Source organism: Mixophyes fleayi, chromosome 4 (genome assembly GCF_038048845.1).
Source record: "Mixophyes fleayi isolate aMixFle1 chromosome 4, aMixFle1.hap1, whole genome shotgun sequence".
In the NCBI taxonomy this organism is placed as follows: domain Eukaryota; kingdom Metazoa; phylum Chordata; class Amphibia; order Anura; family Limnodynastidae; genus Mixophyes; species Mixophyes fleayi.
The window spans coordinates 138246384-138263069 of NC_134405.1; the positions used below are offsets into that span (position 1 = coordinate 138246384).

Consider the following 16686-nt stretch of genomic DNA (forward strand, 5'->3'; position numbering starts at 1 on the left):
TAGAAATTTGGTTAATAGAAAATGTTTTATTATTGTGTTTTGTTATTTATTATTTTCAATGTTATTATTACATGATGTTATACTATGTGAATAAGAATTTATTTTGTGACTAACTTGTACTGGTTATTTACAGTAAAAAAGTTTATGTTGACAGCTTATTGTGGCACTTTATTTTTTAAGTTGTATTTTTGCTTTGTTCAGAATTCAACTATTTGGAAACCCCCCCTTAAAAATCCTGCGTTTGCCCCTGGGAATATTATTCATAGCTGTTTATACACGTATTCAAAGCAAACATGCATTATGCTACTATTATCCACACAAATAAGCAAAACCCAGGTTTCCGGACCACTTTAATCATGCTATCACTACTAATGTAATTTAATGTTGTCTTCTAGTTTTCATTTATAAAGCACCAATATATAATGAAGCGCTGTACATCGAGGGGATCATGATACAAATGGCATGAAACAGAAGATAAAGATGGTCATGGCCATACAAGCTTACAATCTAAAAGTGATACATAAAGTAGTGGAATAGTAATTATGGCTGTTGCTTGGTATACATGTTCATGGATACAAGCATTGTGTGAATTCCTGGCAGTTGATAATTATAGGTACAGCGCTAATTCCTGGCTCCGGACTGTTACTTCATGAATGTTGTATCTGTGGATGTTTGCATTATCTCTTTCCTCACTACAACATCTTCATTGCTTGTTTACAGTCCTACAACACCTGCTAGTTGGAAAGACCTGTGTAGCCAGTCGATGTGACAACAACCTTTCTTACTGGATTCTTCTCTTATTTGCTATCATACAACACTTGTAAAAAAAATGACACTGACACAGATGGAATTTGTTATAAATTTATTACGTCATCCAGCACATCAAATAACAACCTATGCAGGGGTAAGAGAAGAAACCCAGACACCCCGCCCTTAACATTACCATCAAAATAAAGACCACCTGATGCCAACACAAACATCAAGGAAGAATTCTCAAACCCCCATCAAAACTGAGTGCACCTTCTCACCCTGCATTTGTCAACATCAAAAATGAGCACCTAGATGGGACATCCAAAATCCTTTGTTTTCTGCATGTATTTACATTTTGATGAAATGCTTCCACACAATAAACCCCAGCAATATCCAGATGGAGCCCCATGTATCTCTGTCTTTTGTTATAGCTAACATTCATAATAAGCAATATTGGAAATGTGTGGGGCATCACCAAATCATAGGCTCAAAATATTAGCCAGCACACGCATACCATGTTATTATCAACATCCTTACAAAATCTACTTTCACTAATGGGCATCCATCAAACACTAGACCCCACAACCATCCTTAATGAACACTCTTTTAAAATCACACACATACTCCTCACTCAGTGGTAAAAGTGGACTGGTATATGCTGGTGTGCCATACCGCCACTTCTCCTACTGCCTTCATTGTAATACTCTCAAATATCATTCACATTACATTTTCCATACCGTCACTTCAAAATTTCCACTCGAACCACTGCTCCCACTATCATTCACCACTCTCACAAACATGTGAAGGAAGGTTTACATACCTTATGCATATCAAACTGGCCGAGCACCTGTGTACACTGTTTTCGACACTTATTGAGCATACACACATCTTGAACTCCAGATGGAAATATACTGCCTCTATACAGATACATCCTCACTAGCATACAAAGGAAGCAAATCATATTCTTAGCCCCAGATAGCTTTCTAAAGCAACCCTTCCATGTACTGTATCTAACTGTTAAGAGACAATAAACATACTCGCATATCCATTATATAATCATCTGAAGAAGCACTTCAATCCAGTATACCAATATTAATTTCAATTAGCCCACATGCATTCTTCACAATGATGTTGCCTCACAACAATTAGTCCAACAGACAAACATTTGCTTTTCTAGTTGCGTTCCTCCGCTGTGTCCCAATTATTTTGATAAACAAAGAGTTGCTGCAGAACCAATGCATACCTGAATCCTTATCTTAACCATTTTGGGCAAATAGGCAATTTCTTAGTACTAGATGCACTGGCATCATCACATCATTTAAACTCATACAAACTGCACAGGATGGAAATTTTCACCATGAATGGTAAAAGGGCCATTACTGTGAGTGGGTCTGCATGTTGTTCATTTAAACGTACAGACATTGCAGAGCACTTTACTTGCATGGCACTGCTCAAAGTGAACTTTTATAGGACAAACAAAATTAAATAGCTCTATTTCTTAGTGCAAGCCAGCCAAGTGGACATATTAGTGCAACAAGGTCAGGAGATTATTACTGTACTATAAGTGCATACTAGAGTTTAGTTGGAGGTCTTAATAAATTAAGTGTATTAGCTCAAAAATGTAATATAGCAATGTTTACAAAGGTGGTTCAATGTACACTTTTTAGCACTATAGTTATTCTGGTTAGTTTTATTTGAGAGGTAAATTATGGCATATTTTTATATACAAATGGAATTAAATTATACTTCATTGCTAAAGCAATATGTGGGTTTATTGCCTCTCATAGGACAGGTAAAATTGGTAGCATGAAACATACTTAAAATAAAAGGCTATTTGGCTATAGTGACATACTGAAGAATGAAGGCAGTAGGGAAGGTTGGGTAAGAATTTAATGAGTTTAAAAAGTTTTCATTAAAATCAGGATAGCAAATAATGTATCTATTTAAACCAATGAGATTTTAATCTTAATAAATTTTGGTGCAGCATTTCCTAATTGGTTTGATTCATTGCTGCAATTTATAGATACATACACATTGACATTGTCAGGACAGGAACTATAAACAACTTTGTTCTTTTGAAACTCACTTTACAAGTTTTTTTAATGCTTCCTGTGATTCTACAATACATACTTTTTGTTTGTTCTAAGAATCTGCAAGAAACATAATACTACTTGAAGAGGATAATGTACAGAAATAAGTAGGAACAATATACATCACATAATACAACAGTGATGGAAAACATGTGGTCTAGATACATAGCATTTGTAGTGCAGAGAATGGTTGTGAAAGCCCCATTGTAATAACTGTACCAGCTAAGCCTGTGCACAACTAGTCATAGCACCAATGTGAAAAAGGCAGGCTAATTAATGATTAGTGAAGGCCTTGTCATCCAGCTATAGATTACCCTACTGTCCAACGTGTGGCAATGGTGGCATCTGGATGTCAAAATAAGAAGGGACAAATTCCTCCTTTGCACTCAGGAGGCGCTATATGGCTCATTTAAAGTTGGACATCTGTTTTCTTCTGTACTGCTCATGTTCATCTCCTTACACCTGGAGAGGTGGTATGGGGGGCGAGCAGATGTAGGGCTAGTACAGTAAGGGCGTGTTCACATAATTGCAAGACACTTACACAGCAGATACACCCTTTAGGAGCTGTATGTCTTGCGGCCACTGGTGCAACAATACTCAGTGAAGAACTGCAAGAATATCTGTAGGGTTCTTCATTTACATAAGGTAAATATTAATTTACCAAATGACATTGCTCATTAAGAAGGTAATTTACCCAAAATGGCTGAGGTGGGGTGAATCCTTTTTAGTGCCATGCCTCAATTTGCGTGTGCCTAGATTTACCAATGTGCATGGGTTTATGGCGCAAGATGGTGACATTTGAAGAAGAGCAGATGTTTGCACTGGCTGATGAGAGGAGATTTGTGGAGGAAAGGCCTTCCTTGAAAGTATGGAGTAGGCACATTGGTGCGCTCAGTTTTCCAGAACAGTGAAATGAGATTTTAATTTGGGAAGAGAGATTATTGAAAGGAGATAAAGTGTTGTGGATGGTGAGTTCCTTGCTGTGTGGGGGGCATACACAAAAGGAACTGATTTGTGAACCAGCTCTGAGATGGTGAATTGGGTCTGATGTTTTCTGAAGTGGCAGGAGGTTGAACATTTGATGTGATATTTACACTTTGGCACATTTCACCTCTTCAGAGTTGCCACATATCTGTACACCTAGACACACTTACTCTACTGATAGCGGAGAGTAAGTACCTTCATGTGCTCTGACTTTCAGGTGTGTAGGTGCAAAATCAAGGCGTTTAGCAATACGCATTGAGTGCACTTATGTAAATGTCCTCCTAAGAAATCTAGGCATCAAATGTGCATAACTATTCTATCATTTGATTTCTTCGATATAGTAATGCATAGTCCATCTTGTACAATTAGGCAGCCAATTCACATATCTTTTCAGGAAAATGTATAAGAAATGTACTTTCAGTTTTATTTAAATGATGTAAGTGTTGGCAAATTCACTAGATGATAACAGGCTGAATTTACCAGAATATTTATTGTAGCAAAGAAATATTATAATTTAGTTGTGCTCTTTATCAATGTATAATGTTCATTTGACTGACATTGCAATGTGGGTACTTTAGTGTGGTATGGATAGAGTAATTCTATTTCAGCCTATTGAGTGGTTTATTTACTGGACTTACAGCCTATAAAAATTTCTCATTGAGCCTCACTCATCATGATGGACTTGTATGTAAAACAAAAATCCAAAACAGAAAGCTTACTGAATAAAAAAAAACTTTAAACCACTTTCCATTATGCCCTGTGGCTTCGCTAGCAGCAATGTCCTAATATATTTTCTTTGGTCATAAAGTCCCACAACACAATGTAATGCTCATGCTGTCCATCCCATGCAGCTATGTTTATAGAACAACCTGGAGAAGCAAGAATCTGAACACAGATCGACCCTTCTTACTGTGGCTGAACCACCCATGTTTTAATCACACCATTTACTATGAACAAGAACCACTTCTTCTCCCTAGTCCTAGGCCCACTGTCAACACATCCAACAACTGCCCCAGTAGCTGTGCAATGCTCTGTGGGAAACACACACTCTGTATGAAAGCCTTAAAAACATTAAGATATGAGAGGGGCAGAAAAACCACAACCCCCTCTTATTAGCACCAGATGATATTTACCCCATGGCAGAATCCCAGTCCCCCCAATCAGACATTAACACCAATCCCTCCCGTTCAAGGTTAGGCAAAGCCGGAAAAAGAAGAGAGGAACTTTCTGGTGAATTTTTTTTTAGAACATTTCAGTAAAAAGGAAGTTACACCTGGATGGGTCTAGAAACCTGGATGTGTAGCATGTGGGTATGGTGCCTAAAATAGTATAAAAGGCATATGTATGGGAAAGGATTCATAAAAATAATAATAAAGGGCTTTCAATGGTGTTTACAGAGTAAATATGGGGCTATATACATTGTACACAGTGTATAAGAGGGGTCAAGACAAAAAGAAGCTATTTATAGAAAGTTAAAAATATGTAAAATTTTTATTTCCTTATATTTATTTTGGCACATTATTTCTTTCATGCTTCAAATATATTTGATTAATGTATGTTGAGAAATATTTTTCTAAAAAAGTCAATGCTGTTGTTAAGTGTTGTTTCCTTACATTCTAAGAATTCTATAGTTCTATTATGGGCTTTTTCAAATTTGGATTTTTTTCTTATTATTATTTTTCTTTTTTTTTTTCTTCCTTTTTGTTACTTAATATATATTTATTTTCTCAGACCGTTTTTTCCCCACTTTTCTCCAGATTCATATTAGTCCAGGATTAGATTTGGTTGTATTTTTGTATTCATTCTTGGAAAAATAATCTAACATTTTCGCAATGATTAATTTTCAAAGACAAGATCTTACTGTTATCTATGGATTTGTCATCATTCAAAAAGTAAAACGTATCCTTTATGTGTTTCTAGTTTCCGGGCACTGACCCTAGTCTATAAACATATCATGAAGCATTAATATGGTTTCCTGAATGCTGCAAGATGTATCAGACCTCCATATTTTGAGGCTGCAATGTATGCTGCCCATAGGAGAGCAGGAAATATGAAAGCCATTGTCAGAGGAAGATATCTGTAAATTACGGGGCTTACTTTCTCCTATCTGGTTTCCATTGGAACCTCACACAAATGAGCCATTTTCTGTGAGATATTGCTAAGTGAACCTGAATATAATGATGACACTTGACAAATACGTATACATAAAATATTTGTTGCTGTGGAAACCTGTATATATTAGTAACAGTAAGGGAAGCATAATAAATTGGGTGGCAATTCCATTTATGTTGGTACTTTTTAGTGTCCTGTCTCTCCTTGCAGAAGCATGTGGCCTTAAGAACCTGGCTCCGTGACATCCCTCTGCCAAACAGGTAACTGGATTCACAACCCTGTCCATGAGGCTCCACTGTTGTGTAGGAATCGGGCTGTAGAGATCCAGTCAGAGAAGCAGCAGTCATCGCTTCATCTTGGGGACTGTAAATTTGTCTGCTCTGTGGGCAGCTGCTAGTGTAGCACAGTCAGAGGGTCTTGTCTAAGCTCCACAATGGCGATAAGGCACTGCAGGAAATGGGATAACATTAGATTGCTTCTCCCCACTAGGGACCTGAAGCGATTATCATGGCAATAAGGCACACTGGATCCAGGTCGGTCACCCTTGGGTAATCTATACTCAGGGACACAGTGCAAGAGAGGACCCAGTCGACTCCTTGATCCTCCCTCCTCTCCAACCAATGGTCCCATTAATGACAATATGAAAGGCGCTGCAGAAGACAGTTGACCACACACGCAGTAACATCTATCAAAAATCCACTGCAGGCCCACTTGTTTCTGGGACATCACTGAACTGGGAGGATCTTGGTGATATTTTGTTAGGGACTATGTACAACATTTCAGAGGGTTTAGATGGGGTCTATTCTTTCTCCGGCTAAACCATAAAAAGCAATGTGAGGAAATAATTGCTAATTCTGAACACCTGAATAGACAAAACCCTGGAATAAGTCCATATACTTCCAAATTAAATGAAAAACTAGGTATTCAAATATGACCCCAATTACTTAACTAAAAAGTCCAACCAATGAAATAGTTAAACAAATATAACCAGAGAAACTCACATAAATGCCAGAATAAACAGTAACTCCTATGGAATATCCCAGGAAAGAAAATATGGAACTCAGCAAGAATAACACAAGAAATATCCCAGAACAGTCAGACATAAAAGTCACAACTTAAGGACAAATCTTCCACCTTGTTAAATGGATGGCCCAATTTTAATGAATACCGATGTGCAAATAAATATGACAATAGAACAAAATGAGAAGCCCCTGAAAATAACCCCAAACAATGATCATCCCTTTTAAGATGCAACCCAAATAAAAATATGCATGTTTCAATCTAAATAATGCTGGTGGCATGGTAAAGGGGTTTATTGTAAAAATGCTCATAACCTTCAATAATAATAAAATAAAAAATACTCAAAACAAATTCAAACCCCCAAAATGAGGCATTGCAGGATCTGCAGATACCTCTATATACCCCCAGATCTGCTGTATATAAAAAGTCCAGTGATTGGGTGTTGTGTATATAGATATATATATATATATAGATATATATACGAGATATATATATAGGTAAAGTCCTTTTTTCTTCAAATATATAGCTAATTAAAAAGATGCATAAAAAGCGTCCCACAGTGGCGGTGGCTGGAACCTGCGGCCTCTTCCAGCCCAATCCATGGATTACTTTCCAGGACTTGAGTCAGATCTTGGTATGGGAGGTGTGCAGCTCAACCCCGTTCCCCTGCAGACTGATATCTCTGTCTGACTGCGATCCCTTTGTTGATTTAGGTTTAAAAAAGGTGGCATTAACACACAGTGGCCTGGCCTTGGGACCCTGTGATTGATCCCACCTCCCCTCAATGGCATAGAGAAAGAGGGAGAGGGGGATCAATTACTGGGCCCCATTGCACCGCACAAGGAGAGGATTGTATGTGTGGCGTTAAATGAGTTTTGTGGTGTGTATTTGAAGTGTTATTATGTATCTGGTTTATCACTGACCATACAGTGCATTCTCTCAGCCAGTGTGTGAGTCAACACTTGTGTATCAGTGTGTGTCAGAGTCAGTGTATCTGCATGTGATAGACTAAGTGTAATTAAGCTAGCACATGTTATAGTCACTGTATGTGTGTGTGGACAACAATCTGTTCCACTCTGTAAGGGTTCACAGTAACCAGAACTATTTTCAGTATATACAAGGCATTGTGGTTTTTCTAGGTGTCCAGATTTGTGTGTGCCCACAGATGTGTGTTTTAGGTATTCTGAGCTGTGACTGTTGTGTACATGTGAAGTGATTCCTCCCCCCGCAGCGGTGCGGAGTTGCCCTCCCGGGAGATGGGACCGCAGCTCCTGACCGGGTCAGCTGGTGCTGAGTTGTCGTAGGGCACGTTCAATGTTCATCCGATGACCAACACGGGTTACCCCCAGCTCTACAAAGTCGTCCTTGGTAAGCGCAGGTAGATGGGAGCCCTCTATTTCGTTGTCCTGGAACTTGAGTCGGTGTTCTGAAAGGTTCAAACTCTCTAGCCAGTCACCTACATCATACTTATTCCATAGGGAAAGGGGCTTCTGCAGGAATGGACGAGAAGTGTGCATGGGATGCCCAGAAGATGGTGAAGGAGAACGACTCCGGGCACTGACACTCCTTACCACAAAGCGCACTTCCTTGGGTTCGTGAGGAATTGAGAGACTGGAGGACTTCAGGATGGTGGGAGGTGTAAGTGTGTAGGAACGTGCCCCGCCCAAGGGCTCCACCCTCTCAGAAGAAGGTGGTACAGGACTAGGTGCCCGGCGAGTCAAGGGGTGTCGGCTCCCGGGACGCACGGTGTAGGATGCTCCATAGCTGCGCTGGGAAATAGTGTGCAGCTCTCCAAGACTGCTGAACAAGCTGTGATAGGGAAAGAGAACATATAAGGAGAGGGAGCAGAGAGAACAAAGCAGGAAGTGGGAGAAACAAAAGTGGAAAGAGAGATAAAGGAAGAGGGAGGAAAGTGAGCGGATGCAAAGAGAAAAAGGACAAATGTAGGGAAAAAACAAGATGCACATTAAGTAGAAACAGGAAAGGAAACAGAAAATTGAAAAGAAGAGAGTGATTAGAAAATCAAAGAGCAAACAGGAGTAGATTAAAAGGAGATGGACATTTAGAAAAAACAAAAGTAAATACAGAGATTATTAGGGCAGATTCCAAGATGAAAGGAAGGTCAAATTAGAGACAGGAAAACATCAGGAATAGAAATGGCAGAAATAGAACAATATTAGTAGAGATAGAAAATAAAAGACAGAGTGAGCAAGAAGAAGAGAGAAAGTATTATGAGTAAATATAATCTAAACCTCTTAACATCACATCCCTTAAAGCATCTCTAAGACCCTGTTTTCAAGGGAAAATTGAATGAATATACTTGTGCATGAATGAAGGAAGGAGATGAAAGGCAGATTCAGAGAAGGCGTGATATGGTGACCTATCCATAAATGGGAGTTAGAGAAGCTCAGGGAAACTGCACAAGTCTTGTGGCAGTTACTAAACGGCAGTACCACAAGTGTGAGAGACATGTGTATGTGTGCTTTACCATTCCTTTGTCAATTAAGTGACAGTAGTTCTGTCTCGGCATGGGACATGTCATTGTCATGGAGGTTACAGAGCATACAACATGTGAACACCAAATATGCACACAACATACATACTAGAGCAATTAAAAGAAAAGATTATATTGCACATTTTCATGTGCTCTGTAGATATAAAAATGTAATTGTTACCCTTTTTACGTTTCTAGCTGGTGTAAATGAACACAGCAACATAAAACTAAGACTCCATATGCAAACCACTTTTACACCACATGCAAATAACCACAACTGAAGCATGAAACTGAAATTAACAAAATAAAATAAAAGTAAAAAAATTCTTCCACAACAGTCTCTTCTTTGGGTAACCCAACAGGCCAAGTTGTAAGTATTTTATTTTCACAGGTTTATCGACCGGAATGTACCTGCAAATCTCCTACATTCCCAAATATGGCCTGCTAGGAGTAGAAGACAGTTGCAGTCCTTTGCTCTTGAACACTCCACTGACAATGTCACCAGGTACTGTGTGCAAAAAATAAGTGTAATGTACATATGAAGGGTGCAAACAGAGACCACATCCACTGTACACATTAATCTCTGCCACTGAAACCCACATTTAAAGACAGTAACATAAACCTGGGTTCTTGTTAATAGGGCTAACTGAATGCATGACCTGGTGTACCTGTGTGGGTTTAACTCATGGATCCAACTGTAATACGTTTGTGGAAGTACAATAATATCTACTTCAATCTTCATTTAAGAAAGTTCTATATGGAGGGGCACTTAAAGACCACTGAAATTAACACTCACCACCGTTTAGTAACTGTGAACCTATGGAAAAGAGAAGGGACAGGGGAAAGGAGACGGCAGCAGGTATAACTGAGTATATATGATGTATTTCAAGAAGAAACAAAGGACCTTCTAGTATACTGCACATCATGGAATATACGGTAAATCTCTGGAGCAGTGGGGTTTCCTAGTCAATATTGTTACATAAAGCAGAACCTTTCAGCCCTCTACTCATGTGCCTCCAACAGGCCCTGCTTTTCGAGGGCACTTAAGCAGGTGGTTCAGAAGCTTTAATGTAAAGTAATAAATATGGTGATGTATCAAAATAAAGGTAAATTCTCCATAACATTTCTTTGAAATGTGTCAATAAACTAAATTTTGCTGTAAAATAATGTTTGCTGCCTTTCAGGGGAAATTTAAAAGACAAGGAAAACAGATTCCCAGATGACTCCACTGACCTCCGAGAAGGAAAACTGCCCCCCCTCGGGTTGGAGATCACAAGACAGGTCAAGGAGGAAGACAGACACACAGACAGAGCCTGCCGCTGATTGGTGACTGCATGCAAAGACTTACACAATGTGCCAAAACTCCGAACATCTGAGTGTCTGAGACGAATCAACATGCAATATGAGCAGAAGGGAGCAAGAGAGAATTAGGAAAGACAGAGAGGGATGGGGAGCAGCAAGATAAAGGTGGCAAATCAGGGTCAAAGTTAGAAGAGTGAAAAAAAAAGAATAGCGGGATAGAGAAAGGGGAGATAGGAAATAGATGGAGTGAGAGATGGGATGGGAGAGAGAAATGTTAACATTGCAGCACCCATAACAGATAAATAACGACAGTCTCCTCTCAGAACGGACAGAGGAGGTATTAACCAAATTACACTCAGGCTAGATGGTTGTGATCAGCCAACCACACATGACAAAACAATCATACAAATAACTTATTGTTGATAACTTTAAGATGTGACTGACACACAAGTGTACATTTGTCTCTAAACTTTGACAGTATATTATCTCACCATCAGTACTCAAACATTTGTGTTAGCACACAGACAGTGTACAGTGTAACAGCTTTTATGTTTCCTCTAGATATCTGCATTCTAAAGATATCCTGAATTATGAAACCTTTTTAAAATTGCTAATCAACCTTCCTCTTTTTTTTTTACAGTGAGTAGACATTATTCTTTTTCACATGCTACATGTCCATATGCCAATGATAAGCGTTGCAGAGTTCTACGTCAGTTGCAGTAACTGTCCATACACTAAATAGCTTTTGCGTTTACTGAGGCTAACCTAACAGATTAGACTTAATTATACCTAAATATTAAAGTGTAGGGATAGCTATAGTCTAGAGATCTACTTTCTAAATACTTCTACTGTCACTTTACTAAAATCACTGAGTCTGTAATAAAGATCTCCTGATCTGAATTGTAATCCAGGGTTTCTCATCTCCAAGTAACCCCAACAGATCATGTTTTGAGGATTTACCATGGTGGGAACAGGTGGAATAATGAATTCACATGTGTGTTATCAAAGAAATCTTCAAATCATGACTGAATGGAGAATGGTAGTTTTAAAACGTGTTCTGGTTAAAATGTTAACTTTTATCTCAAGGTAACATGTATCACAGCAGTGGTACCAATACATGCACTATTTAATTTTAACAATTTTAAAATAGTTGCACACGCTGCACACGTCTATTAAGTTCAATACCTATAACCCTCTATTTACAGCTAACAAAATATTGCTTCCCAATCCGTGGATCTCAACTCCCAATAAGAGAGTCTATATGATATTCTAAGGATGCACAAGACTCGAATGCATCATTTTTAAAATGCTGAATCCAGAATCTTATCCCTTATTTGCATATTAAAATTAAGCAGATATGATTAAATCTGTCATTATTGATTCAGGAAGTAGTAACTCTTGAACCTAAGTGGCAGTGAAATCAGGATTTGGTTTGTAAATTGATTTGACTTTCAGGTTCTTCAAACTGTCATCATATACAAAGATAACCTGTCTTTTTCTTGGCAGTATACTGCAATCCTATCTTGTGCTCTATGTATCCACAGCAAGTTTTTGACAGCAAATGTAAAACATGTCAGATACAGGATATAAACCATATTCACTCTTCCTACATTCCATTCCACTAGAGCAGAAGCTTGGCACTGACAATGGGTTTGAGGTAAACATATATGGTTCTATGAAGAAATACATATATAAATATACCCTTCCCTGATTTTGATAGTATCACCATTGTATTGATGTATACATAATATATATCACTACTGTTTAAATAGACACCAGTGAGATAACCCTCATATACTATTGGGCCAGCATGGCTTCTGTATGACACATAATCTGTGCTATGTGTCTATAACATGCTTCTTGGCACACATTATAGAAAGATTATTACACAAAATATCCTATTTCTATTTGTTAGTCATCTTCATGTGGTCTGCTACTGGATGGTAGTGTAGGCAAAATAAAGTCTTTAGAGTTTCTTTCTGTAACATTATGAGTCTTTCTGACCACAGATTATGCAGGCGTGCAGCACACCTATATATATGCAAATTTATCTAGTTGTCCACCTAGCACATAGCCATATTCCACTTCATGCCCGTATACCACTAGGAACAGCCTCTGCAAACAGGCTCCTTCTGCTGGATTGTTGTGAGTTTTCCCCCTCTGTGGAATGATTACTGACTCAGTACAGCTCATTTATGAACCACAAAACACTGTGGGACTACATTACGTCTTCATTTGAGTAGCAATGCCTAATTGTCCACTAAGAACTGTGCATGTGGATTTCCATGTCTTTGGGAACACCACCCCTTTAAAATCTTTCTGGGCCTGATTCATTAAGGAAAGTTAAGCAAAAGTAAGTGAGGCAAAATCATGTTGCATTGGAGGGGGAAGTAAATTTAAAATGTGGAGACAGATTTATAGTTGGGGAAGGGCATGTCCTAGATTAACTTTAAATTTCAGTGTACAAATAAGCTATCAAGTATTTGTGTGCTACATGAAAAAACAGCCAGTATTTTCCTTATGTGCAAAATAATAAACTAATTTGCACCCCTTGCATTGCAACATGGTTTTGTCCAGAACACTTGATTAAGAAAACTTACTCAATTTTTTGCTTAACTTTTCTTAATGATTCAGGCCCAATGTCTCTTCACTGTCATAATTAATTTAAGCTATAAATTGAGTATTGAGTATTATTAAGCAGCCAGTAAGCATATGCTGTAATTAGGGTTCACAAAAATTGTTGAGTCAACAGATTAGTTCCCAAGTCGCTTGTCATCTTGTCACTTTTGTGTTAATAATTAAAGTTCCGAAATGCTTAGGTTTTCTGAACTTGTCCACTATAGCTAATGCCATCTGAAGATGACGTTATCCATTGAATCCTATGGGAAGAGGATTGTGGTAGGTATTGGATTCGCTGTCCCGGGATAATATTTCAAATGCTTACAAAAAAAATAAATAATCTGTGATCGTTGCCAAGACAGATGATAATCAACGGGGCAAAACCCTGTTAATTAATAAATGGGCCTCTAAAGCATTAGTTGTTGTAAAGTGAACATTAGACAACGTTGGATGTTTGATAAATTCCATGTCAATCTATTAAGGTGCTATTGTATTGTGTGTATTGAAATGTATAGTAAAGCAAGTGGCACTCATAATCTGAATTAGAATGATTAAACTGATCACTGTCAACTGTACTATACATATATATTTTCTATTCAGTTCACTTTAAACTAAAGAGAGTGGTAATAAATAGGGCTGCTCGTCTCTCAGAGCAATAATAGTCATTTAAAGACCTAGAAACATGGAAAATACATGAATTTAAATTCATGTGGAGATCTGTAGTTGAACTGCATTAGAGGACTTATTCATTCCATAGAAGTCAACTGCAAACATTATTTATGTCAAAGGTCACTGACCCTCCTCCACAGCATTGTGGTTTTATGTAGTCAGTGGGTACCAGATGCTAAACATTCTTTTAACTCTGATCAAGCCTTCAGGGCCTTGACATTGCCACATGAGGTGCATTAATTTTCCGCAAGCTCAATAACAACCATCAGCAGCCAAATATTACAGCAAATAAATAATGTAACACAAATCAGCGACATTTCAAAATCTGTTGTTTCCTGCTCCATTACCTAAAGGATGGTTTCTGTCATTTATTTGTTCTTTTTTTCTGAGCCAACAAAAAGGATTAGTACTAGAATGTCAAGGCTGATAAGCTGCCAATGTTTATCTGCAGGTAGTGGCTTAGATCTGCACTGTGCACTCTATGTGGTGTAAGGAAGCAACAGTGAACAATGATGCTCAGGTTATTTCTGGCTTTGCTCTCAGTGTTATTTATTGTAGGTAAAGGGATATGATAGTGGTATAAATGTGTGCATAGGTTTCACACTTTTCTGCAGGCTGGTAGATGTGCTACGTTCTGCTGGGTCTCTAAAGGAATGTTGCACAATCGGCTGTTTTAGGTTGGACGCTGTCTATATCACAAGAGGGAAATTTCTTTTCATGTGTGACAAGTTCGTGGGTATTTCATCTGCACTATGCTCGTGTGTGTACAGAGATTTGACATTTGCTTGTCGAAGAAATCTATAGGGGCATATTCAATTCCGATCCCGATTCGCGGGATCGCGCCGGAACGGCTGCAAACGTAATCCGCGGTACCGCAATAACGTGGATTTTCGTTCGCAGCCCACAGGGCTGCGTACGAAAATCTGCGTTATTGCGATACTGTATTCTGCAGTTGTGCGCATTTTCCGCGGTAACGCGCGTTACCGCGAATCGGATCGGAATTGAATATGCCCCATAGTGTCTTAAAAGCTTGCAACTTAAATCAGGCTCTTACTAAATACGGGATATTGCTAACTCAATATTCTTGCGTCAAACAAAGACTGGCGGGGTACAACAATTTGCTACCACTACTATTATTATAGCGGATATACCAAATTACAGCATGCATATGGAAATGAAAAAACAACCTGAAGAAACATGCACAAATGGACAATGACATACTCATCCGGACGACATGCCATCATCAGCTATTTAGATAGCGCCACTAATTCCGCAGCACTGTACAAAGAACTCACTGACATCAGTCCCTACCCCTTGGGACATTACAGTCTAAATTCCCTAACACACACAGAGAGAGAGAGAGACTAGGGTCAATTTGATAGCAGCCAATTAACCTACTAGTATGAGTGTGGGATGAAACCAGAGCACCCAGAAGGAACCCACGCAAGCATGGGGAGAACATTCAAACTCCACACAGATAAGGCCATGGTCGGGAATAAGACTCATGACCCCAGTGCTGTAGGCAGAAGTGCTAGCCACTAAGCCACTGTGTAAAAACACCTCACCCCCTGAGGCCTCACACTACAAACTTCAACTCTACACACCTACAATAGCTGATTTGTAGAGGACCATCATACAACAGAATTATATCAAGAGGATGAAATAAACATAACCCCAGACTCTCAATACACTATTGGAAAACTGATCCAGAAAGAACGCTTAATAAAGCTTTATTACAAAAATTGCAATTGTTGCACCTTACTAGTTCATTAGCAAACACAGAACAACAAAATTGTTTGGTCAATCTCTTTCATACATGCAAAATAAGGTTGAAATATTGATCAAATTACTAGGGTATGAAAGAATTATTCAGAAAGATCTGACATAACGGTTGATTCAATTACAAATAAAACTGTAATACAACTTATTTAAGACCAAGTCACTGCAATAACACGCAACAAAAACATCCACCTGGATAGAACCAGCTCCACATTGGAAAAATACATAGACAGTTTTAGACAAAGGGTAATATTTGGAATCCTGGGCAAGCAGTGGAAACAAATTCAGGATATTATTACACAGGAATCAAAAGCTCTCAAATCTTTAAAGGAAGCAGGAACAAATTAAGAAAGTCACAAGACAAGATGCAAGTATCATCATGAACAGTTCTGACTATTGAGAAAGGCACACTCACTAATAGTAACAGAAAGGCACAGATGTTTTATATTCTGCTTTTTGTATGTGTGGGAAATTTCCACTATTTCCTATTAATAGAACTACCTGAGAGCTAGTAAAAACTTAACTACAAGTGTTTCATGTGTTCCTGGTACCACTGTGCCTGATATTGTGTGCCCTATTTATCCCAGCAGTCTGCCTATCCCTCACACTACATAAAGGACATAGGAAGCTCTGAAATATAATGTACTATTCTAATCGGAGTATCAGCCAATTATAAGAAACCATGAAAGATAAATTGTTAAGGATTTACTGTCCAGTATCGTGGACCTTGTGTAGAGAAGACTCCCAGATTCTATGGAATTTAATTATCTTCTACAAAGAAAGAAACTCTAGCAGACGCGTGGTCTTGGAAATATGCATGTCTTAAGAGAACATCTTGGTGGAAACCTCTGGTGAACAACACTCCGA

The 16686-nt window shown here is 38.5% G+C and overlaps 1 protein-coding gene across 8 annotated transcripts in view; it reads right to left on the minus strand.

The window, feature by feature from the left end:
* Positions 1–847: 847 nt before the first annotated feature.
* SHANK3 (SH3 and multiple ankyrin repeat domains 3) overlaps positions 848–16686 on the minus strand; it is a 275347-nt gene continuing 259508 nt past the window's right edge. For 3 of the 8 annotated variants that reach the window (XM_075208458.1, XM_075208456.1, XM_075208457.1), the window contains 2 exons: positions 10684–10830; positions 848–8765 (listed from right to left, as the gene is read on the minus strand). In XM_075208458.1, the coding sequence (XP_075064559.1) occupies positions 8237–8765; positions 10684–10830 (676 nt within the window). In that variant the 3' untranslated portion in view covers positions 848–8236. Of the gene's footprint in view, positions 8766–9861; positions 9959–10683; positions 10831–16686 lie in introns of those variants that run through there. The other 5 variants (XM_075208460.1, XM_075208459.1, XM_075208462.1 and 2 more) reach the window with 4 other exon arrangements.